Source organism: Cervus elaphus, chromosome 9 (genome assembly GCF_910594005.1).
Source record: "Cervus elaphus chromosome 9, mCerEla1.1, whole genome shotgun sequence".
Classification (NCBI taxonomy): domain Eukaryota; kingdom Metazoa; phylum Chordata; class Mammalia; order Artiodactyla; family Cervidae; genus Cervus; species Cervus elaphus.
In genome coordinates, this window is record NC_057823.1 from 19660289 (window position 1) to 19685112 (window position 24824).

Consider the following 24824-nt stretch of genomic DNA (forward strand, 5'->3'; position numbering starts at 1 on the left):
GAATTGCTCCCTGAGCATTGGCTGAGTGAATGTTTGATAACATGCTTTTGAGCTCCTCCCCCAGTCGCTTTAGGCCTTTTCACATATGAGTTCTCTTCAGTGAAGCTTTAGCCCCTGTACTTTGATACAAAGATATCTGTTGCAGGAGTGTTAGAGCAAAGTTGCTCCAAGGGACTACCTGAGTTCTTTGGGAGTTGCTCATTTTCTTATCCTCATCATGTGTTTTATTCTTGAGGTAGTATTTTTAATAATCCACCTAAATGTTGGTTAACAATGAATTCTTGGAGCATTTTAAAATAAAGGTAGGTAATAACATTTGGCATTCAATTTTTCAAAGACTTCGTTTTTTTCATTCAGAAACTTTGATGTTTAAAGCTGCAGTAGAATTTGTTTTAGCAGCCTGCTCTTGGGATTCCATGGGTTGTTCCATCCATGATCAGGAGCAAGAGGAGCAGCAGTCTTTTCTGTTAATACCTGCAGGTTCTCTGTCTACGAGACTTGAAACTGCTGGTTTGTTAACTCTGCCTCACGGCCTTAACTTCTCTGCTTGGGTGATTGGTTGTTTTACACTTCGTCTCACTGAGTGTGGCCAGACTGTGAAGAGTTGACACGTTTTGCCGGCAGAGTGTTGATAGTTGCACTGACTACTTAGCAGGCCTTTGCTTTAATCATGTCAAACTAAAGGAGAGGGGACCTTCTTTAAGGTTTTGTTACCATCTTCCTGTAGAGAAGTATGAATTGGCAACTGTTGCGGATTCTGTAACAGTAGTTTGCTTATGCCTTGGAATTGATGTGGTCTCTCAGGGTAGAGATCAGAAAATTACAATTTATGAGGAGCATGGTTGTTATTGATGATACTCGGGAACAGCACTACTCATGGTAGAACTGCAAAACTTGCCTAACCTATAGCTAAACTGAGGATGGGGAGGTCTTTTAAATATAATTTTTAATAAACAACTGTACCTTTTGGGGAAGAGAGAACCCTTTAAGCAGAGTTATTGGTAGAGAGGATTGAAGTTGGATTTGTGCTGTCTCTAGAATGTTAAGTAGACAAAGTCCTAATTTCTAAACCTGGCTTTTGGTTAAAATGGTTATGATCATGGAAAAAGGTTTGGTTTAGACTTGTTTGGTTTCTGGGTTGCAGTGACAACTTTTTGATAAATCAGTGTCTTTATAGGCACAAACTAGAAACTTCTAAAAATGCAACAGTATTTGAATTCTGACAACATGGTTACAGCTGTCAGAGTTAGATACTGTGATTTTTAAATTTATTTTTAAGGTTATTAGGTAGTAGTCTCAGCTCTAGGAGGTTAACTTGAGATTGGAGGTCTCTTCACTGTCTTGATACAACTTGGCATTTTCATCAATGTGGAGTCAAGGGCTGTTGGTCCTCAAATGGCTGCTGCTGTTGAAATAAATGGCTTTTAACATGGCCTCAAGAATGACCACAGCATTTTTGGACTTGCTTTACTTTTGTAAGGATGACAGAAAGCCAGTTTGTATGACTATTCCTTGGCTGTGATCATTTTTCAGTTGTGCATACTACAAAAGTTAAACTAGTTCCTCCTAATTTTTTCTGTAGAAATAATCCTAATTTCTTTTCTTTGCACCGATTTTCCTTCCTGTTTTGTGCAAAGTGCTGGTGTAGTCTGTAATATTTCAGGAAAGGACAAGGGAGGTGAGGCTATAGATTTAAACTTTGAATACTTGACCTTCTTCCTGTCCACTGCCATGCAAATATATTACTAATAAGTATGCTCTTCAAATTTAAAAAAAATTAATCTTACTTTGCACTTCAGTCTTTTTGTGGTATATTAATTTTAAAATCCTTATAATTTTAATATCCTTTGAATAAAGGAATAGGCTAGGCAAGACTTGGGGCCATTAAGAGGTTTATTTTTGTACTGGTAAACCAAATTGTACTGCTAAACCAAATTGAAAATTGAATGAGAGGAGGCTTTATCATTATAAAGAATAATCCTGAAAATGAAAAAAACATTTCTTAGAACAAAAACCCTTTTCTTGACTTCGGAGAGTCTGCTTAGCTGTTGTTTCCTCCAAGTTAACACTAAAATTTCTGGGCTTTTTTGGTGTGTTTGTGCCATCTTCAAGTTCAGCAGCCATTTTGGTGGTTGTCTTGGTGGGTTCTAACATCTGGTTGTGGTGGTCATGAATTGGCAATCCAAACCTGGAGGAAGATCTGTGGGTTCTTTGGAAATGTTTGTTTTTTTCCCCTTTGTGTGAAGTAGCCTCCTAAGTGAGTCTATGTAGCTCTTGAGGTACCAACTGAGCGCTAAGTTTGCATTTATCTGTATGCTGTAGTGAGAAGGTTGAGAGAGCAGTAAGAATAAAGCCTGGCTTAATTCATTGAAAAGAATCCAGATACTGCTCTGATTTTGTGATGGATAGTTATACATCCTGCTTGTGATAGTTGTGAAGCCTAGTGCTGTGTGCAGAAATCAGCCACAGAATTTGTGGGGTCCAGTGCAACATGAAAGCACCGGGCCCCTTATTTAAAAATGACTGAGCATTTCAAGATAGCAGCAGAGCGTTAACTAAGTACATGGCCCTCAGCAGAGCCCGATGCGATTGGACAGGTTGCACACCCATGTAGCCAGCCACGCCGTGTGTGCGCCTTTTGAGCATATTCATGTACACATCTTTGTAGTGAACAGTTGAGCTCAGTTCAGTGGCATTGCATTTAGTGTGCTGTTTACCTGCTTTCAGCAGTCAGTGTATGTGTAAAACTGTTCCTCCCTTCCCCCCAAAAGTGAATCTTGCAGACTTCTTTCCTGTAGATTTGGATTGCCTCTAGTCATGAACGAGCATTTCAGACAGGGAAATAGCTTGTTTGAGGTGGGAGGAAAATCAAGGACATATTGTTAACAAGTTTCACCTACTTTTACTGCACACCTGTAATGCCTAGTGTGGCGGTTTAGAGAACATGGAGTGTTTCTGGGCTTTCTTATAAGGCAGAGGCTCCATACAAGGTTGCTGATGATTGTTCTAAATTCCCATTGTTTTCTTGGCTTTTCTCCCTTGGTTTATGTGTCGTCTGGAAACTGATTTGTAGTTGGTGAGGTAACATACGTGGAGCTCTTAATGGACGCTGAAGGAAAGTCAAGGGTAAGTGTCTGAGAGAATTTCTTCTGTGGATTTACTACATGAAAAATGTAACTGTATGGTGGCGTGGAATCGAATGAAATCAGGAAGGCAGTGAGTGCTCATGTTACAGTAGCTATGTTTGGTTTGCCAAACATCCGAGTGGGGTGGGAGGGGGTTTGCCAACTGGAGTCCCGCTTTTCCAAATGGCTGGCCAACGAGCTTCTTGGTATTCTGTTTGGATGCCCAATTTGGATAACTGGGGACCAAGAGCAGCATTGTCTCTTTGTTAACAGAGGAATTGGCTGTGTGTGAATTATGCATGGAATTTTAGCGGTGGTATATTAATGTAAAACGTGTGTTCTTGTCTAGAAAATGTTACTTTTGGTTGTTTGCTGAATTTGAAAGTTGTGTGAACCAAAGATTCTGAAAAGTTGCCTTTGTGCCAGTAAATTGTAAAACAAATACTAAAACGTGAACGTTTAAAATTGGCCTTGTTTAAAGAGAAAATTAACTATTTTCTGTCGTGCAATAGAATGGCTTAGAATAATCAAAAGGATGAGCTTAATTTATGGAAGGGATGGATTTAAGGAGGAGTATGACAAGGAATTGATTGAGTACCGAGGGAAGCAGATCTAAAGTTTGTGTGATTTCTTGGAGAACCTGAATTTAGGTCTGCTCATTATAACTTCAGCAGCACTAGTGCAAAAGCTGGTAATGTGAAGAGGAGACGCTAGGAGTGGAGCTCTTAATAAGGAAGGCCAGGCAAGACACTCTGTCAGCTTCCCCTTAGAAGGGTTAATTTAAAAACTGTTACAGAAATCATATTTTTAATTTATAACTGTCACTGAAATTTACTTTTTTTTTTTCTTTTTTCCCCCCTTGCTCTTCTGACTGGTCTGTGGCTTCTTCCAAAGGGATGTGCGTAAGTATTGTCTCATTACTTATTGGCAATTGAACCTTCTCAGTTGTAGGACTGGTTTCACTCATTTCCTTTTGACTCTTCATAGTGTTGTTGAATTCAAGATGGAAGAGAGCATGAAAAAAGCTGCTGAAGTTCTAAACAAGCATAGTCTGAGTGGAAGACCACTGAAAGTCAAAGAAGTAAGCTCATGAAACACTGGATACCGTCTGTAGTTGTCGAGTTGTCCCTGTTTGGAGATAGGAAAAGACAAACATAGTCCTTGGTGACATTTTACGGAGCAGACGTCCTGTTGTTGTTAAAGAGGAGGGTCGGTTGCAGGCTTCAGCAGTCTTTCACATAAGAACTTTGGGATAGTGGCTGAACACATCTTGAGCCCCACTGCCTGCTGCCTTCCTGACACCTGTGGTTTTTCTTAGGCCAGACTGCCTTGGTTTGGCCACTCAGACTGAGCCCATGGTTTTCTACTGTGTGTGTGTTTGTTTTTAGGGTATTCTACATGTACAGTTTTACTCAGTCTGAATCCTCATCTTTTTTTTGTTAAATGAGTTTGAGTCCTTTTTCGTAGCTAATCCAAATCAGGCGTCTTCTGTCCCTGAACGGAAGTGGGAGGTTTTCTGTTAGTTCAATCCTTCCTTGACTTACTTTTACCTCCTACTCTTGAAGGAAGGTCAGTAAGTGCACAGAGCCCAGAGAGGAAGCGTGGTAGGACTTAAGTGCTCTCTCAGTGAAGGTGGCACACAAAGGGGCAGAATTCAAGGATAAACACCAGAAAGTCGTGAACCTTTCCACACATGACACCTGAGTCAAATGCCTGAACTCTTGAAGGATGAAGTAACCTTGGTGATTCAGAGCTGTGTTTTCAAACTTTTGGGAAATCACCGATGGGGTTTGCACAAATTATGAAACCCCATTGGATTAGTGAGAATTCAACTATACCAAGCCCATGAAGATCTTATTTCAGCCTGGAAGTTCTAACTAATCATTTCATCCAGTACTTTACCTTTTGTTTTTTTCTTAGTTCAAATTGAGAGCTAAATTTTATACCCTTCCTTTCTTCCTCATTCTTTTGGCTGGAATTGTTCCTGGCCTGGCAGTTTGATTTTAGTTCATTTGAATTTCTTGTTACAGATTTTGAGAAATGGTTTCTAAACAGCCTCTCAATCTCTGAAATTTTAGGAACATCACTTAACTGTGGGAGCATGGTTTTCATTGTCACTGGGTCAGTTAAATGTAACCCTTTTGTACTTGTTTTAGGATCCTGATGGTGAACATGCCAGGAGAGCAATGCAAAAGGTGATGGCTACGACTGGTGGGATGGGTATGGGACCAGGTGGCCCAGGAATGATTAATATCCCACCCAGTATCCTAAATAATCCTAACATCCCAAATGAGATTATCCATGCATTACAGGCTGGAAGACTTGGAAGCACAGTATTTGTAGCAAATGTAAGTAAATGGACGCATTATTTCAAAAAGTTTTACACTGCCTTAGATGGTCTTGTCAATGAGTTAAAATGGTAGCTCTGACATTTGAGGGGGGAGAAAAAGCTAAAGGAGGGTTATGGGCTTTGTCCCCTAATGACCACAGTAGTCGCAAAGTCACACAGGCTTGACCCATGGTCCTGTTGGGTCATGTTTACTGAGTTTTGCTCTTATTTGTAAGAGTATGTGTGGGGTGAAGTATATGAACAGAGGTTGTATATTGATGTTCCTTTCTTGTTATGTCTGGGTGTATGGTAATAAACCTTTGTCATTTGCAAAGGGAATTTTTTTTTTTTTTAAGAATAAAAGTGAATTGGGGAGGATGATGGTAACCTTAAATGGGGAGCAAAAGTTTTTTAGTAGTCACAAAATAAGCATTAAATTTGAAAGGAATGAGGTGACTTAAATTGTTACTTCAGAGAAAAGAGACAGTAAATAGTAGTTAAGGCTTATGGCATTATTTTTGTAACATTTTCTAATGCTTGTTTTCTACCCAAAGCATGTCACATTCATGTAGTAAAAATGTTTACAGTGAGATTTTCCTCTCTCTTCTCTTGATTAGCTGGATTATAAAGTTGGCTGGAAGAAACTGAAGGAAGTTTTTAGTATGGCTGGTGTGGTGGTCCGAGCAGACATTCTTGAGGATAAAGACGGAAAAAGTCGTGGAATAGGCACTGTTACTTTTGAACAGTCCATTGAAGCCGTGCAAGCTATATGTATCCTTTTTTTTGGAATTCAACTTAGTGAATTTAGTTTGGCTTAAATGTTGTATTAGTAATGCAGGTTTGTGTGGAGAAGTGGTAATTTTGTGTATTAGCATTTTCTATGTTACTGGAGTATCCTCAGGTGGCGCTAGGGGTAAAGAATCACCTGCCAATGCAGGAGATGCAAGAGATATGGGTATGATTCTTGGGTCAGGAAGACCCCCTGGAGGAGGCAATAGCAAGCCACTCCAGTATTCTTGCCTGGAAAATCCCATGGACAGGGGAGCCTAAAGGGCTACAGTCCTTGGTGTCGCAAAGAGTCAGACATAAGTGAACGTGTATGCACACGTGACTAGAGAGAATACATTACTGTGGACATTACTACGGGAGTCCAATACTGTGTAGAGAGAAGAGATGGTTCGAAAATGGGCACATGTCAATGGGTGGTCTCCAGGGTTTATTTTTTTTAGAGGGTCTAATTTGAAGGGAGAGGTAAATCCTTACAGGGCCTGTCTTCTCCAGTGGATTGACATTCTGGAAGAAGCATCTCTCTGACCCTAGGCCGCTCACTCTAGAGTGACCTCAGAGAGAATACCACACATGAACACTGATCTTAAACTCCGGTAAGATTGTCACTGAGTATATTACCCAGAAAACACGGTACTTCAAAACATGCTAGAACACCAGGCCTGTTGGACACACTGGGAAAACTGATGTCAGTGCTTTTCTCCTTTTTTTTTTGCGGGGCGGCAGTGGTGGAAGGGGGAGTTCATGTAGCACATGGAATCTTAGTTTGCTAAGCAGGGATCGAATCTGCTTCCTTTGCATTGGAAGCATGAAGTTGAACCGTTGGACGGTGAAGGGAGTCCCTGATGTGAGTGCTTTTTAAGAGGAGGATGGTTTAGTGAGAAGTGTAAGGCTTTATGAATGAAGATCACACACCTAAGGAGTAAGCAGAGGTTTCCTTTTATCCCCCTTGAGCCTTGTTTATTGCTGCTTTTATGCTTACTGTAGGAACAAATACTCAAAAGTATAAGCAGGAATCAAAATTACTCATAAATTTACTACCTAGAGGGACTGGTGGCAGCAGTTGGAGTGTTTTTCTCTTGGGTGTTTCTCTCTTGCTATGCATGTTTTTAGAATTGCAAGAAATAGCCTTAATTGTAATATCAGCTATGTTTAATGGCCAGCTGCTGTTTGACAGACCAATGCACGTGAAAATGGTAAGTTAATAGGATCTTTTATTTATTTATTGGTTGTGCTGGATCTTTGTTGCTGCACTCTGACTTTCTCTAGTTGCTGGGAGTGAGGGCTACGCTCTAGTTGTGGTGCACAGGCCTTCTCATTGCAGTGGCTTCTCTTACTGTGTAGCACAGGCTCTAGGGCACATGGACTTCACTAGTTGTGGTTCATGGGCTGAGTTGCTCTGTGGCATGTGGAATCTTCCTGGATGAGGGATTGAATCCGTGTTCCCTGTGTTGGCAGGTGGATTCTTAACTACTGGACCACCAGGGAATTCCGAGGATCTTTTTCTCTTTAGTATACTCAAATAAGGTTAGCAGAAACATGGGATTGTTGAGTGTACATGCACATAGCCATTGTGCTCTATTTATGGATCAGTCTGAGTCAAAGTGTGCAGTATGTTGAGCAAATTTATGACAGAAATAACAACTTTTTGCTCATGCAGTTCTTCAGATATTTTTTCCTTTGCATGATCAGGAGTCGCTGGAGTATCCTGCTTGAGCAAGTAGTTGTTGGTTTCAGAGAATGGTTATATACATAGATTTCCAATTTTCAGAGTATTGAAGTATATTTGGTTAGCATCCTATCTGTTGTAAACATAATGAAGTCTGATTCAGAAGGCCTTTAAAGTTCTTTTGGAGCATTTTAGTATAAACATTAGCCCAGCTGTGGCTGTGCCAAAGATGCCAAAGATAACAGTATTAATGATTAACGCAGGCATGACTGGAGCGTGCTGAGGGTCATCTAGTTAGGACTGAAGATCAGGAAGAAAATAGAAGAACCTACTAAGGATTTATTTCGTTCCTTTAAGCGTTCACTTTAGCTTTTTGAATAGATAATTGCTTCACGTGATCTGCCTGATAGCTCAGTTGGTAAAGAATCCACCTGCAATGCAGGAGACCCTGGTTCGATTCCTGGGTTGGGAAGATCTGCTGGAGAGGGGATAGGCTACCCGCTCCAGTATTCTTAGGCTTCCCTTGTGGCTCAGTTGGTAAAGAATCTGCCTGCAATGCGGGAGACCTCGGTTTGATCCCTGGCTTGGGAAGATCCCCTGGAGAAGGGAAAGGCTACCCACTCCAGTGTTCTGGCCTAGAGAATTCCATGGACAGTTCATGGGGTCACCAAGAGTCAAACATGACTGAGCGACTTTCATATGATTCAAAAGTCAGAACACATGAAAAGTTGAGCATGAGAGTCTTTCTCTTACTTTGTGTCCAGGTCCCATTCTTCCCCCATAGTGATGTGAACGTTTATTTTTTATCTTTCCCCCTTTACACGAAGGTCGCAACTCTCCCATATTCTTTTTTTTTTCCCCCGTATTTTTTTATTTAAACTTGACATGTTCTTCCATGGCATGGGTGTATCTTCATGTCTCTGATCCGTCCTTTGTTGATAGGAATTGTTTTCAGCTTTTGCTGTTGCTGGCAGTGCTGCAGGGAATACTGAGATTTATTCACTCTCTCTTTCAGGATGAGAGGGCCTTACCAAAGGGAGATTTTTTCCCTCCTGAGCGTCCACAACAACTTCCCCGTAAGTGTCTCAATTATTATGGCTACGATTTTGAATTTGATATATTCTAACCAGAAAATTACAATTACCTTTGAACTTGGGCTGTCAGTCTGCAGTTATCTAGACTGTTCTTGAGCAAAACATTCAAAAAGATTGTTTTCCTTATAAATTTTTTCGGGGTGAAAAAATGAGCAGAGAGACAATGTAGAAAGGGTTGTTAGGATTACATTGCGGTGAGGCAGGCTGCCCAGGACACAGACGGTGTAGCTGGGAAGAAACAAACTGCAAAAAAAAAATGAAAGCCAGCTTGCGCTTGGGTTCAGAAGAGATTGGTTATTACCATATGGCCCAGTAGTCCCACTCTTAGGTGTTCACTACAAGAGAGCTGAAACCTTATACCTAACACAGAAACCTGTACACAGATGTTCATGACTGCATGGTTTCAGCTGATGAATGGGTAAATAAAACATGGTAAATCTATACAGTGGACTATTAGTCAGCCATAAAAAAAGAAATGAAGTACTGGTAATGTGCTACAGTATGGATGAACTTTGATTCTGTCTATTGGAAATGTCTCAAATAGGCGAGTTCATAGGTGGATTGTGATTGCCAGGTCCTGGAGAAAGGGTGAAGATTATGGTGTGTGAAGTATAACAGTCAGAATTTTTATATAGGGTTATTTGTGACATCCAGGTGAAAGTCCATCCTGGAGCAGGGAAGGCATAGGTGGGAAGAGCGGGTAATGGTGAAGTCGTCCCGGGCAGGCCCACAGAAGGGCAGGGAGCCTGAGCATAGCCGGCAGTGGAGGGGAGGGGCTGTGGTAGCATGGGGGGCTGTGTATCAGCAGTACAGGCAGGACGACCTGTGGGAGGCACACTGGGGGTTGGGAGAGGGCAAGACCAGCAGGTGTCTGTGAGAGAGGACTTTTCCTCACGTGAGGCTGTGGGGTGGAGGTGTTCGGAGGGCCAGCCAGGGCCGCTTCCTGTCTGGAGCAGTGGCTCATGCCTAATGCTTAGCCTTCAGAGGTTGAATTGAATGGGAGCCTAGACTAGCATACTAATTCTTGTTTGCAATTTAGGATTATAGAAGCATAGTAGAGACAGATTTTTGAGGGGAAGTCCATGGTTCCACGAATATAAGATGGGTTATCTGTTGAAAGTTAGCATTATTTCGAGATGGACCCGTGTCCTTGTCATCATCTGTGGTCTCCTGCGGTGATTACCAGGAACAGGGTGCTGGCTCTTGTTGACTTTGTGCCTGGAGGAGGGGGTAAGGGCTGCTTGGCAGCCAGACTGGCACCCTGGGCTCCAGGGAGCCCATTATCTGTGGCTTTTGGTTTCCCCAGAAAATCTTTGGGTTGACTTCAGTGCTTTGGGGAGTAAGTAACCTTGGTGAGCTGTTGCTGCTGTTTATGTGCAGTTTCAGAACAGGGATGTTAATCAGATTAAAATTGGAGAACTGGTGTCAGGTGTTTTTTTTTTTTAAGTGAACTTTGTTCCCATTAAAAAAAATCTCACCTGGTCTTAGCCTCCAAGCCATGATCACCCAGAGCATTGCAAGTATCTTACACTCTCAGGCCTTGTTGGCTGCTTTGAGGTCAGCCTGTATTCTGTGGGTAGGGTACGATCCTTGGCTTAGGAAGCTTTCTGGGTAGTAGATGGGTTCCTTGGATACACTAGCTTCATTACTCAAACCACCTGCAGCAGAGTCAGAGAATAGCCTAAGGTCAGTGTGTTAATTGGCTGGTTTTAACATTGTTTTTCCGGAGAAAAGTCCTTTGGGTCACCAGGTTGAGAGATGAGGGTTGGGCATATTTGTGCTGTTTGCTGTCTGAGATCTCCAGTTGCCTTTTCTGATTAAACATTTCTCATCTCACTATTCAGGGAAACAAGTAGGTGCTCACAGCTTGTCACTGTGTGGGTTGTTCACAGTTCTTCGATGTAGTTTTCTCATGAACTGATTTTTAGTTGTGCTCATTTTATATAGATCACACCTTCTAGTCCCTGATGTTTTATGAGAGCTTATGCCTTTAAAGGGAGAGCTCCCAAATACGCCAATGTTGCATCATGGATTAGGCTCTGGATTTGGTGGTACAGGTGGGTGGTGGGGCGAGTGTGACAGCTACTACGCAGTAAACAAAGGCTCTTTTTAACTTTGAGGGTCAGGGCTTCCTAAGGAAGTAGAATCAATACTCTGACTTTCTCATTTCCTTTCAGATGGACTTGGTGGTATTGGCATGGGGTTAGGACCAGGAGGGCAGCCTATTGATGCCAACCATTTGAATAAAGGCATTGGAATGGGCAACCTGGGACCTGCAGGTAAGAAGTACAGTGTGCCTCTTGACTGGGGATTTCTGGGAAAGTTAAAGTTATTAAGTTAATTTTTGGGATAATTGGACATTGATTAAATAGTTCAAGTGGAATGAGGCTCATATTGGGATAAAATTAATTCCTTCCTTATTTGATTCATTTTAACTGGGCTTCCCTGGTGACTCAGACAGTAAAGAATCCACCTGCAATGCAGGAGACATGGATTCAATCCCTGGGTCGGGAAGGTCCCTGGAGAAGGAAATGGCAACCCACTCCAGTATTCTTGCCTAAAGAATTCCATGGACAGAGGAGCCTGGAGGGTCACAAGGAGTCAGACATGACTGAGCGACTAGCATTTTGATTAAGGCAGTATTTTGGATTTTTACCAAGTGAATACTTCTTTCTAAAGCTATTGTGCTTTGCATTTTATCCTCACAAGTCCTTCTGAGCTGAGATATTCAGTTGAGCCTTTAGAAAAGAGGAGGCAAGCCAGAGAGATGGTCTTGCTCAAGGTCACACTATCAGTTAGTGACAGAAATTCCTGATCTTGGGACCACCTCATTGCCACCGTCTATCTCCCAGACGCCTGTGGGCTGTCACCTGGTGTTTACAGGGCTTCTCGAGGCAGGGCCATTGGCAGATGCAGAAAGACATGGAGGGCCTCGTCGCATGATTACATAGCTCTCCTAGGCCTGTCTAAGAAGAAAAGCAGTAGCTAACGAATAAAAGCTTTGACATGTAGAATGAACTTTGAACTTCACTTTTCGGTGTTTTCGTGCAATGAGGCATTCATATATCATTTAAATATACTGCATTTTTATGACCTCAGACTTATGTCTTGCTTGCAGTTGTTTGAATTGCAAGATGGATGCCCTCAACCCTACTACTGTCAGTTCTGCTTTTCCTTTGTCTCCCTCCCAGATTAAGCTCTGGGGCGGACGAAAGTGTTTCAGGTGGCTCTACCGATCTGAACACCACCACATCCCCTGACCTGACACCTCAGAGGAAAGTCTGGGGTTGAGGAGAGGGAAGCCTCAGTGTTTTTAGGAACTGCTCTTTATTTAGAGAATTTTACCTTTAAAGGAGATTTTTAAATCTACTTCTCTTCCCTGAAGTAAGCTTCTAAAAAGTGCCTTAGTCTCTTCCTAATACTTAACATTTCATGTCTAATTTGGTCATTTAATGAAACTGTGTGAACATTATCAAATTTTGAGTCACATGATGATTATTTAGTTAAAGGCATAAGTCGCTTTTTTGGAATGTACTAGTTATAATTAGTTGAAATGGAAGAGCCCCCACCCCATTTTTTTTTCCCCCTTGACAATTAAAATATATTTGGAGTCAGGGATATTTTTTGCTGTTTGGAATTTCTTGTGCTTTTTTAAGTTCAAACATTACGGCTTTGACATAATTTTAGTTTGCATTGACTTTTTCTTTTTAAGGAATGGGAATGGAAGGCATAGGATTTGGAATAAATAAAATGGGAGGTAAGACAACTCAAATGAAGTATGAATGTAACTACTTTTAGGTATGGTTCCCCCTCTTTTCTTCCCTTTTCCTTTTCTCTTAAGCCCTGCATGAAATTTTCACTTCAGTTTCCAAACAGTTTAAGTCTAGAGATTACTTTTACCCATTGATCCTTCTATTGGACGACTTGGCTTTTGGTTCTGGCTTTCTCACTAACTAGCTCTGTGACCTTGGGCAAGTCACTCCATCTCTCTGGGTCTCTCTTTGCTTGTCTGTTCATTGACTGGATTGGATCAGATCAGCCTTTTGAAGATAGTGATTTTTAAGTAAGGGCTCTAGCCTTTTTTCTCCAAAAGCCCTTAGGACTTGGTAAGTTTCTGGCAGCACATGCCCTGGGTGAAATTTGTGAAAACATTTTCGTTTCCTGTTCACTTTGAGCCTTGTTGGGCTGCTGCTAAAATGCAAATATGTCTCTTTCAGGCATGGAAGGACCCTTTGGTGGTGGTATGGAAAACATGGGTCGATTTGGATCTGGGATGAACATGGGCAGAATAAACGGTAAGAGCTGTGTACCTACCTACCCTTTGCTGGCTGTTGGTTCTAGGTGACCTTTAGGCAGCAGACCGATTTTTAATAAGTGATTTCACCCTCCCACTTTTGTACTGAATCTGATAACTTTGAATTGTCTTAAATAGTTTGTTTTCCAGAAGCTAGATTTAATGGTAGGCAAGTGTTCATTCTCTTAGTTACTAAACTCTTGAGGTCTTCTGTTTCAGATCTTCCCAGTAATTGTCCAATAAAACTTTAAAAACTTTAAAGCATTCCTGTGGCCTCCAGCACTTGTCTCCCCTGGAGTGCTGCACTGGGTGAGGCGTGATCATCTGCTCTGATGTCTGCAAATTGGGAGTGGATGCAGCATTTGTTTAAATCATGTGAAATTTGGTGTACTACTGTTTAAATCATATAGGCCTCCCATCTTAATAACTGAGACATAGTTATGTCAAGTATATTGAAAACACTGTTATTTCATTTAGTCCTTGCAAGAACCATATGATGTGTAGGTACTATTATCCCCATTTCATTGGAAATTGAGGCCCAGAGTGACTTGCCTAAGGTCACATGGCTAGTAATGATGGAATGTGGACCCAGGCTGTCTGACTCCAGAGCTTGGCTCTTAATATGAGATCCTGCCTTTTAGAATTGTCTCCAACATAGACACCACTCCCTCCCACCCTCCCCCTCCCCCAAATAGGGCTAATAGAGGGCCATGAAGATCTTGCTGCTTTTGAGAGTCTGTCTTTCTGAACTCCTCTGTGATCCACACCTGTGGGAATGCTGCTCTTTTACAAACTTTTGTGGAATGAGAAGTTATTAAGAATTCGGGGCTGGAGGTTTTTTTGTTGGTGGGGTTTTTTTTTTTTTTTTTAAACTTTTAAAGCTGAACTATAGTTGATTTACAATGTTTTGTTAACTTCTGCTATACAGCAAATTAACTCAGTTAGTATACATGTAAGGATTTGGGTTTAAATGTTTCTTTGCTGGTCTGTGTAACATACCATGTGAAGACTATATAGAGGAAGAGAGAACCTCACTAGGATAGATAGTAACTATCAAACTGGAAAGACAGATTCCTGTTGAATAAGCTGCCCTTCTTCTTCATGGAGTACCTTGTTTTAGATGAAAAGATTTAGGAAGAATAATAAGAAATGAAGGAACAGAGGTTTGTGTTTCCAGTGTACTTTTAGGTTGTCTTTAGCTCATGTGTGCATGGGATTTTTAATAAAAAGTAAGACTTGGAGAAGTCTGGCTTGATAAGTATTTGCTCAGAGTAGATGAACCATTAAAAAGGAGATTTGGGTTGTTGCTCTGAGGAGTGAAGTGATACGATTTAGAAGTTGATGGAAACAAGGGTCGGCCTATGCTGAGCCATGGGGACAAAGTCTTGGGTAACCTGGCCGATGGAATTCAGCAGTTACGCTTGTGAGCCTGGTGATTCAAGGTTCCAAGTGCTGAGTGTCTTGAAGAGCCATAGTGGAGGATGTGTTGTTGCTTTTATGTTCTTGGATGTTCCCAGATCCAGATACTCAGAGTCCTCCTCCTCCATCCTCTGCAGCAGGGAGTTGGAGGCTTTGTGCATTGGAGCTGTTTTGAGATTCAGGTTGAATTGGCTTCAGAGTCCTTGGGCACTGGGTCCAAGGAAGGTTTCAGTCACTGGAGAAGTTGATAAAGATGTGTCAGATTTAATTTAATGTTTAGTTGATGATCATGATGCCGTCCCATTATAGTCATGGGTGCTGACAACATTATACTGTTAGAGATCAGATTTTCAGGGCCAGTCAACAAACCAGTGAAGGTCAAATCTTAGGATACATACAGAAATTTTTAAATGGGAAGGTCATCACACACCAAGCAATGCTTGGTTTGATGCAGTGTTTGACAGTGAAAGTTCTTGCTCTGGCTCTTGCCCCCCTTTCTGTGTTGGGGGGCGTACATGGGAGTGTGTAGTGCTCCCTGTGCTCTGCAGTCTGCTGGCGGTCGGGAGGATAAGTTCTGAGGCCTTTGCCAACACGTTAATGCCTGCATATGACTTCTTTGTTGGGGGATGTTGCCTTCTTCCCCGGCTTATGATAAGGATTAAAGGTGCACGGCAGAGCTCCCATCCGTTACCACTCTGGGATTTCTCTTCTGCCTACCATACACAGGCTTGCCTGAGTTAGATGTATTTCCAGCAGATAGCGAGCCACCAACCTGTAACGCTTAGTGGGGTGGATTCAAATTGTAACTGAAGTCCACTGCTGTTACCTGCTGCATCTTATTAATTAATGATGCTGGCCTGCTTCTATGTTTGTAAATTCATAATGCATTCATTTGCTTCATTGAAAATATAGGGGCTCCAGCTGCATTTTTGGTAATTGTGCAATAAAAAGCATCCATTCTATAGCACCTGTACACCTGACGTTTCTCAGGAGCATATTAATAACCAGATTTTCCAAGGACCTTTCAATATGGAAAGGAGACAGTGTGATGACACTCTGTCTTGCTTTAGAGGAATATACAAGGGAAGAAGTAGCCAGTGACAGGAATCCTGAAAGGGTTTCTCAAACAGGTGACAGCTGTGGCGGGGCTTTTCCCGCACAGGAGCTGAGACCTTTGTTTCTAGAAGACGTTGTGAAAAAATACTAAGTATTCCTGCAGTCAGTGTAGAAGAATGAAGTTCCCAAACCCCATTATATAGATGAAACTGCTCCAGTTACTGGAAGAGCAGTTGTATTGTCTGTCCACAGGCATCTTTCTGTTCTGGTGGTTGTGCTGGTGACTGGACCGTGGACTTCTGTGTTGGATTTAGGTTCCAGCCTTTGCCTCCCTCCTTATGGAGCATGTGACATCAGTCGAGTTTCTCAGTCATTGAGCCTCAGTTTGGGACCAGTAGTGGTGGAGGTTGATGCAAGTGTGCAGGCTGATTGTGAGGAGTCCATGAAATCATAGCACATGTAAAGGCCCTGGGCCAGGCAGGCACGGGGGGGTGCCCCAGAGCTGGTAGCTGCTGCTGCTGCTGTGTGTGACCTGGGCAGGCTCTCCTGCAGCATTCCCACGCCAGCTACTGCAGGAGCCGGTCCTAGGTGCACCCTCTGTGTGACTGTGATGTAAGTGGAAGTAAGTCCTTCTCAGTGGACTAAAGGTAGGGTATTTTCAGGGATTCATTTGTGGTGACTTGCTTTTTTAAGGAATAGAGGATGAATACTGGTTTCCTGTAGAGAGCTAAACGTGCTGACTTGCTGGTAGTTGTTGTGTATCTATAGTTTTTGGGTTTAATGTCTAAAACATAATGGCATTCCTGGAAAGGCCGAGGGTAATGTTTTTTTCCACAGAGATGGAGCGTGGCATGGGTGGAGGATTTGAGAGAGACTTTGCCAGAAAGCAGATGGGAATGTCTCGAAGCTTTGGAGAGCCCCTTGGCAGAGGAATGGGTAAGAAGGCCCCATGGACCCCATGTGGTCAGGGTCAACCCCCCAGGGGTGCAGGCTCACCCTGATGTTGGGAGGTTCTTAGGCAAAGTCAGCTATTTTTCTGAAGGCTTTTAAAAAATTGTATGTTTTATAGACCTGATACAAACTTTTTGGTCTTTGAATTTTTTATTGATAGCAGCAGCACTATTCTTTTAGTCTTTTCAATGGCTACTTTTTTCACATTGGTATAAGGTGTTTTCTTGCTGTGGATTTAAGACTGCTGTGTTTATGTGAGGTTGTGGCTCTCTAGTCATGGGGAAGATTGTCAAGGCTCAGCGCGGGGGGCGGGGGGCAGGTATGAGTATCCTTAGTCCAGTGGCCTATAGGGTTCCAGTTGAATGAGGGTGTGCTTGCTCTTGCATGTGAAACAGCCCTTGGTGAACCAGGGAAGTTTCCTAATGTTGGAAGGCTTTGCGTATTGGGTTCATCTAAATGTAGTTTTGGTTAGTTTGCAGAGCAGTATATTCTTTACTTTTCCATAGTTGGCTTCCCCTGTTTTGAGTTTAGATGTTTCTGAGAATCTGTCAGCCTAATTCTCCTCTGTTAATTAGTGTGGAACAGAGATTGGCTATTCATGGGCTCTAGATTTTGTTTCTCTCAGAGGAGATTTAGAGCGTGGATAACACTCCCCCACACACATGTCCCCTTCCCCCATCTTCACTGGCATCTCATCCTGAGCAGATAGGTGGCTGCTAGGTGCTAGCCTCAAAGAGTGCTCAGCCTCTGTCTCTGTGGGACACCTGGGGTTAGGTGTGAGAATTGTAAGCTCTTTATGTCTAGTTTGTGTGAGCTAAGCTGTATTCTTAGATTTTATGAAGGCCCTAGAAAACTTGTCGTCAGTGAGACAGGGTTCAGCATTCTGAAGCTTATCTCCGGGAACCCAGTCTTCTGTGTTTACTTCATGAAAATCAGAAATTATTAAAAACTGTTTCTTTCAGAGTAGCCAGTTGACCTTTGGTTCATTACCCCCCTATCGGTGGTTAGGAAAGTTGAGTGGCTTTTCTTTTGTCGACACTGACTGGTAGTCAAGACTTTTTCCTGGCTTGCTTGTTATGACCGTTGCTTTATTTTCGATTATCCCAGAGCTTTAGAATTTGGGCATATGTGATTAGGTCAGTTACAAGTTTCTTGTTGCCGTAACTGTCTTTGTTTTTGTGTCTTGGAATGGTGGGATATTAAAAAAATAAGTTACTGTCGTTTGACTGCAAATACTAATTTGTAGATGAGAACAAAATGGCACATGACTTTGCTCCCTCAGGCACTTTCTCCTCCTCTTGAGCCTTGATCCTTTGTTGCTCTGGGTACCTCTCAGCTCTGACGAGGCTGTCGGCTTTGCCCCAGGTCCTGTGGTGGCCCAGGAAGCAGATGACCTGCTGAGGTCGTCTCGTGTGGTGCCAGGAAACTTGTCCTCTCCCGACTGGAACACAGAACGGCCACTGCCGACCTCGTTCTCTCCTGCTCCTCTGGGCCTTCTCTCTGATTGAGACCATGTCCTGTTTGTCCTGAGGCTTCCCACAGTGGCCATGGCAACAGTAAAGCGCTTTTGTTCTCTAGCTTCTTAGGATCAGACCCAAGTTAGAAAAACGGTCTTTGTAACAAATCAAATTTTGAAGTCAGGTTTCAGAGGAGTTGCCTGGGTTGTTTTTCAGATTCAGTTCCTGACCTTTTATTTCTGTGTGGCTTACTCGACAGGTCATTTTGGTGTGCCATTTGGTGTCCCTTCCTTCCTGTCAAGGCAGTAGATCTCTACCTCTCTGTGCAGACAGCTGTACTTGGTACTATAGGGATGTAGATGGATCCTTGACCTTGAAGGGTGTGCTGTCACCTAGGGGTAATGCTGAGAGTGGCTTGGGGCAGCGCCACAGGTCAGCTCGGAGAAGTGACCTAATTGAGGGAGCCGTGGAGATGCTGGCTCCTTGGGCTCTTGGCAACCATGTGAGCACCACACAAAGGCTCTTGTTTTCTCTGTATTAGGATTTGTAAAAGCACCACTCTAGTAGGGGTGCAGGAACTGCAGGGCATGCTGGAGGGCTGGGTTTCAGCATGGTAGAAGGGTCCATGCCCACAGAGAGGGCTGGAGGTGTTGGTCTACCCTGTATGGGAAGAACAGATTAAAATTGAGAGTCAGAGCAGAGAGGCCTGTGAATGCCCTTTGTGAAAATAATTCGGTCTTTCTCTTCTAATCAGTAGTGGGCCGATTGCGAAGTCTTTTGCAGGGAATGGTTTGCTCCATGTACTGTTATAGGAACTATACCACAGGCCTGGGCATGCAGAGCAGGCTCCCAGGCGTCATGCAAGAGTAATCCCTGGTCTTGCTTGCAGGTGGGAGGTCCGTTTCTTGGTGTACCTTCCCACCCCCTTCCTTTAGCAGGTAATTGTAACACTTGCAACAGCTGCAGGGCAAAGGGTTCAGTCTCCTCGTGGTCATGGTCACAGTATGAGATGTGCTCTGTGGCTGTTGTCCATGTTGCTTAGCACTCTTCAAGACCAGCGAGAGGGTGGGGACAGGTCTCTCTTACATAATGAAAGACCCAGAAGAAACTGAAACGCTAACTAGCTTAAAATAGGTTTTTCTGAACTGCCAGCAAGCAAGCAGCAGTATTGCTGTTTTGGACAGCTGAGCGTATTGGGGTTTGTTCGCCTGCGGCGGCGTCTGTCACTTGGTCGCCATCACATGTAGTTCCCTCCACACAGGGCTGGTGGGTTCAGTTGGCTACCGCCTGGCCTGGCCTGACGTGTGGACTGGGACGAACTTCCACCGCTGCACACGGTTACTGCTGGTTTTTATGCTTTGGACTCTCAGTGTAGCTACAGCAGTTTGTTGAAGGATACCTGTGAGGGGTTGACTGGCAATGGGCGGGTGAATGCGCTCTTCAATCTGCAAGTACTGAGGGTCTGGACCGGCTTTAGAAAACTGGGCTGCTGGTACCCCCATTCCTGCTGTGACTTTCCAAGTTCAGTTCATGGGTGCCTTTCCAGAGGCCCTCCCGACCGGGCCTGGGCCTGGAGCTCCATGGGCCCTGCCATCATGACCCATCGTCAGGACTCTTACAGCTTCCCAGTAAAATGACCTTGTCTGTGTGTGTGTTTCTCAATCCCTCCCCCTTTCCTTTTTTAATTAGTAGTAGTCCTGCTCTGGAATCTGTGATAAATTTCTATTTCCATAGAGGAATTTGGCTAATTTTTTTTTCTTCCTGATTTCCTTAGAAATCCTAAGTAATGCCCTGAAGAGAGGAGAGATCATTGCAAAGCAGGGAGGAGGTAGGAAACGCTTAGTTTTGATGTTTTGATGTTTAGAATAGGCTTGTGTTACTGGGGGTAGTAGAGTGTAGTGCTGAAAGCATGGGCTCAAAATAGACTGCCTGGGGTGGGGAACCAGCTCTGCCTTCTCTTAGCTGTGTGACACTTGGCAAGTTACTGAACTTCTCTGTTTTTCATGCTGTAAAATGGGGCTATCATGGTACCTACCTCATAGGGTTGGCGGTCTGTAAAGTAAATGACTTAATGCGTACACTTTAGCCATTGTCAGAATGTCCATGTGATTTGGGGGCTTTCTGTTTCTAGTGGTGTAAAATTGCAAATTGCTAGAAGTAAATATCTTGCCTGATTATCAAAGTGTACACCACCTAATCATAACAAATGGACTGTATACACGTACTCAAATTCAGAAAATTATGAAGAATGTAAATACCTGAAATCTCACTGCCCAGTGATGAATGCTATAATTGAAATACATTCTTCCATTAGTACACCTATTTTGACGGGTACCTAAAACTAAATGCACTTATTTCAGAAAAGAAAAAAAGTGTTTGTTTTTTTTTTTCCCCTTATGGCTCTGAGCATCTTGGCATGTCCTTGCTAACTCCACTTGCTGGAGTTACTCTGTGGTGGGCTGATTCTAGAATTCCACGTGGGTACTGTTTCTTCCTAGTTCTCAGCCGCTCTTGGCATCTGGAGTGTCACACTCATTTTTGATAATCTTTTGGGTGTGCTATCCACCCTCTCTAGACTTGTTACATTTTTATAGTTTCTGAGATATTTTGGCTCTGAAAGTTTAATATACTTAAAATTATGTTTATATTTTGCCACTTGGTGTGTTGTTACTCAGCGAAGGAAAGAGTCACCGAGAAATGGCATGACTTGTGCAAGGTCGTGGCCTTGGTCAGTTAGAGAATCAAAGAATGTTTCCTCTTCTTGATTTGCATCCTGGCCTTGGCTGCTTGATTCAGTAATGGCAGGCTGAGTGCTCACCTGCTCATTTTTCAGAGGCTGGTGGTGGTGGTGGTGAGACTTGGATGAGAGGAACCCTTGGGCTTTGCATGTGGAAAAACTTGGTGGGTGGTGCCTTGGTGATGGAGCAGACCCTCCTCTCTAAAACTGCAGGTATCACAGGGTCCCTGTGCCCTGCTGACCTGCCGTGGTTCAGTGTACAGCTGAACCATGAACCATGGCAGTGAGGGACTGATCCCAGGCCACTTCCAGAATCTTCTCTGCAATGCCATTGGCTTTTTCTTTCAAAGCTGGCAGAGTTACACATGGCACAGTCGGGTGACAGTTTCCCTGACAGAGTGAGGTTCATTGGAAGTGGTTGGCTGTGTTCATTCATACATAAGGGTCTATATTAGTGTTGATTTTGGTTTTCTCTGTCTCTTCCTGATCACATGGCTGTGTAATAACTTCTCTGTGCCGTGGAGGTGCTCAGGACATGCAGCCAAACTGGTTACCAGCAGGGCATTGTAGAGGACAGGTTGGGAGATGATAGAGCTTGTGAGCAGTCCTAATTGGCACTATTTATACTCCATGTAAGCTGGTTGGGTGACCAGCTGAGTGTGGGGCTTCTGTCCCCCACCCCTGTAATGTCTGGTGGTGGGGAGACTGCAGAGTTTTCAGGAATTGATGTCTGTTGCTCACAAAGCTTGTCCCAGGTATCAGCACCCTTAAAGTGATGTGAAGGACATTGTTGATAAAAGTCCTCGGGTGGGTTTTCCCCTCTTCTAAATTTTTCTATGGAAATTAACTGTGGCACTGAAGTAGGAAGAATGATGTACTCACTACTCAGCTTTAGCAGTTGCCAACATTTGAGGGTTATCTGTGATAAATTATTGCTGAACCGTGGTTGAGCTTGTGTAGTGCCCAGGCCTCTGCACCCAGGGAGCCCTCCAGGCACAGTGTGCACACAGGTCCTCAAGCCCCTGATATACACCTATTCTGTGTCTCCGTTTTAGGTGGAGGCGGAGGCAGTGTCCCTGGAATTGAGAGGATGGGCCCCGGCATTGACCGCATCGGGGGGGCCGGCATGGAACGCATGGGCGCAGGCCTGGGCCACGGCATGGATCGTGTGGGCTCCGAGATTGAGCGCATGGGCCTGGTCATGGACCGCATGGGCTCCGTCGAGCGCATGGGCTCTGGCATCGAGCGCATGGGCCCCCTGGGCCTCGACCACATGGCCTCCAGCATCGAGCGCATGGGCCAGACCATGGAGCGCATCGGCTCTGGCGTGGAGCGCATGGGTGCCGGCATGGGCTTTGGCCTCGAGCGAATGGCCGCGCCCATTGACCGTGTGGGCCAGACCATCGAGCGCATGGGCTCTGGTGTGGAGCGCATGGGCCCTGCCATCGAGCGCATGGGCCTGGGCATGGAGCGCATGGTGCCCGCAGGCATGGGGGCAGGCCTGGAGCGCATGGGCCCCGTGATGGATCGCATGGCCACCGGCCTGGAGCGCATGGGCGCCAACAACCTGGAGCGCATGGGCCTGGAGCGTATGGGCGCCAACAGTCTCGAGCGTATGGGCCTGGAGCGCATGGGCGCCAACAGCCTAGAGCGCATGGGTCCTGCCATGGGCCCGGCCCTGGGCGCTGGCATTGAGCGCATGGGCCTGGCCATGGGTGGCGGTGGCGGTGCCAGCTTTGACCGTGCCATCGAGATGGAGCGTGGCAACTTTGGAGGAAGTTTCGCGGGTTCCTTTGGTGGAGCTGGAGGCCATGCCCCTGGGGTGGCCAGGAAGGCCTGCCAGATATTTGTGAGAAATGTAAGTGGCTCTTCAGGAACATCTCGGCCCTGTGCACATGGGGAAGAGGGAGGCAGAGGTCAGCAGGACCAAGGGTGGCAGGTTGCAGTGAGAGGAGATGGCCTCAGAAGGAGAGCTGAGGAGCATGCAAGGCCACCTTGCTTGTCTTTGTCCCCAAGGTTTGGTGTCAGTAGAATGAGGTGGGAACATGGGAGCTTATGACACTTGTGCAGCAGAAATAGTGGGTTTTTTTTGAAATCCTAGGCTTCTCTGACTACTACGTAGAGAAGACCATGATCTGGAGAACTTGAGGGCTTTTTTTTCTTTTAACTCTCAGCTTGATGAGCTGCTAAATACATGGCATGACAGTTCAGAGTGGGGAGAGGGCTGTATCTGAATTATCTTCACCAGATGGACAACTTTTAGCCACTGTGCGGTGGATCTGTGGGCTGTTCACTACGGGCAGCTGTTCCCTGTGTGAAGTTGCCGCAGATAACAGGGAGTGAACTTGCTGTGCTAGTTTAGGACCTCACCCAGACAGACTTGTTCTGTGCTGATCATCGCAGTGTGAAGGTCAGCCAGTATCCGTGTGTAATGAGAGGTTTTAAAGGCATCCCAAGACAGTTTAGGTTTCTGCATTAGAATTTGGTTGCATCACTCACCAGTTCCCCTTTTCTCCCCCCTCAGCTCCCATTTGATTTTACATGGAAGATGCTAAAAGACAAGTTCAACGAATGCGGTAAGTGTTTGAGAGAGGCTTCTTAAATGCTTCCTTGTGTTGTGGCTTGTGTCAAGGCTCCCATCCTTGTCTTGTAGACACCTTCCATGACTCTATAGAGGACGGATGGGACTTGCCATTTTTCTGCCTGTGCGAACACTCAAGCTGATTGTTGAGTTTCCTGTTATGTGTCAGACACTTTTTCACCCCTGTCCTCATTTCATCTTTGCTGTTTGCCTTTTCCGGTTTTGGAAAAGAGGCAGCATTGTCCCCATTTTACAGAGTCAGGCAAAGTCACATTGCCAAGATCACATGGCTTCTAAGTGACAAAGCTCAATAAAGTAAGTATATCTGAGACAAGGGTGCCTTCCACAACCACACCATGGGTTTGTGTCTCAAAGAGCACTCACCCAGCAGGCACGGGTGAGGATTCACAGGCTCAGGGCAGGTGTTTGTGGGCAGCGTGGTTTCCTGGCAAACCGGGCAGCCACTCTGGAAGGCTTGCTTTGTGGCCAAAAGGAAGTTCGGTTGTCTCTGGGTGAGGCCCTGCCCCTCACCCCCACCACTTCTGTTCTTTGAACCATGGCAAGTTGGGAGCCCCAGCTTTAAGCCAGAGGCCTGGCTGACTCTCTGAATCAAGGCTTCCTCAGTGTTTTCTCATTTCCTTTTGCCGCAGTAACTCAGATTTCACCACTGTTGCAGCCTCTCCTAGTTCTTCTCTTGGGTCAGTTATTGAGCCATAGCCTGCCTTCTTGCCCCGTTCTTGCCCTCTCTCCCTACTCCTTAGTTCACAGATTGTAGTGGAAAAGTCAAGTGGATCATGCCACTTCCCCTCCCAGGCCTGGAGGTGTCTGTCCCTCTGTTGGCAAGAGAAATCCAAAACTACAAGCCCTGTACCACTTAGTGTCTGCCCAAGCTGTTTTAGAACTTGCCTGTGAGAAGCCCTCCAGGGCTTGACCTTCTCTCAAGCAGAGTTCATGGCCCTAGTGTTGTGTGGGCCAGCCCCGCTACACTTGTGTTCTTGGACCTGCATTTCTGTAGCCTTGTAGATTGCTTTCCACAGTGCTTGACACATAACCAGGATGCTTAACCAGAGCTTGAAGGAATATGTGTAACCTGCTTGTTAATGATTACAAAGCTTGTATTTGGACAGTACAGAAGTGTCCATGGTATTGGTGATGGCCTTGTAAACACAGAGGAGCAGTGTATTAAAAGTGAAGCCTCTGTAAAATTTGCCTATAAAGTTGGCTTCACACAGTGTATTTTTTTTTTTTTTTTAATAACTCTTGAGCATGAAGGTGTACATTTGAAGCCACCAGGACTGCTTATCATGAGTCAGATTGTTGTCCCAT

At 44.4% G+C, this 24824-nt stretch overlaps 1 protein-coding gene across 13 annotated transcripts in view; it reads left to right on the forward strand.

Moving 5' to 3' along the window:
• The window catches only part of HNRNPM (heterogeneous nuclear ribonucleoprotein M), a 45487-nt gene that overhangs the window by 13186 nt on the left and 7477 nt on the right, over window positions 1-24824 (forward strand). For 3 of the 13 annotated variants that reach the window (XM_043911745.1, XM_043911748.1, XM_043911754.1), the window contains exons 3-16: window positions 3074-3126; window positions 4020-4027; window positions 4113-4206; window positions 5282-5473; window positions 6072-6225; window positions 7387-7436; window positions 8925-8985; window positions 11181-11282; window positions 12716-12760; window positions 13221-13298; window positions 16610-16708; window positions 19955-20008; window positions 21973-22775; window positions 23442-23493. In XM_043911745.1, coding sequence (XP_043767680.1) covers window positions 3074-3126; window positions 4020-4027; window positions 4113-4206; window positions 5282-5473; window positions 6072-6225; window positions 7387-7436; window positions 8925-8985; window positions 11181-11282; window positions 12716-12760; window positions 13221-13298; window positions 16610-16708; window positions 19955-20008; window positions 21973-22775; window positions 23442-23493 — 1845 coding nt within the window. The remainder of the gene's footprint in view (window positions 1-3073; window positions 3127-4019; window positions 4028-4112; window positions 4207-5281; window positions 5474-6071; window positions 6226-7386; window positions 7437-8924; window positions 8986-11180; window positions 11283-12715; window positions 12761-13220; window positions 13299-16609; window positions 16709-19954; window positions 20009-21972; window positions 22776-23441; window positions 23494-24824) is intronic. The other 10 variants (XM_043911746.1, XM_043911751.1, XM_043911752.1 and 7 more) reach the window with 10 other exon arrangements.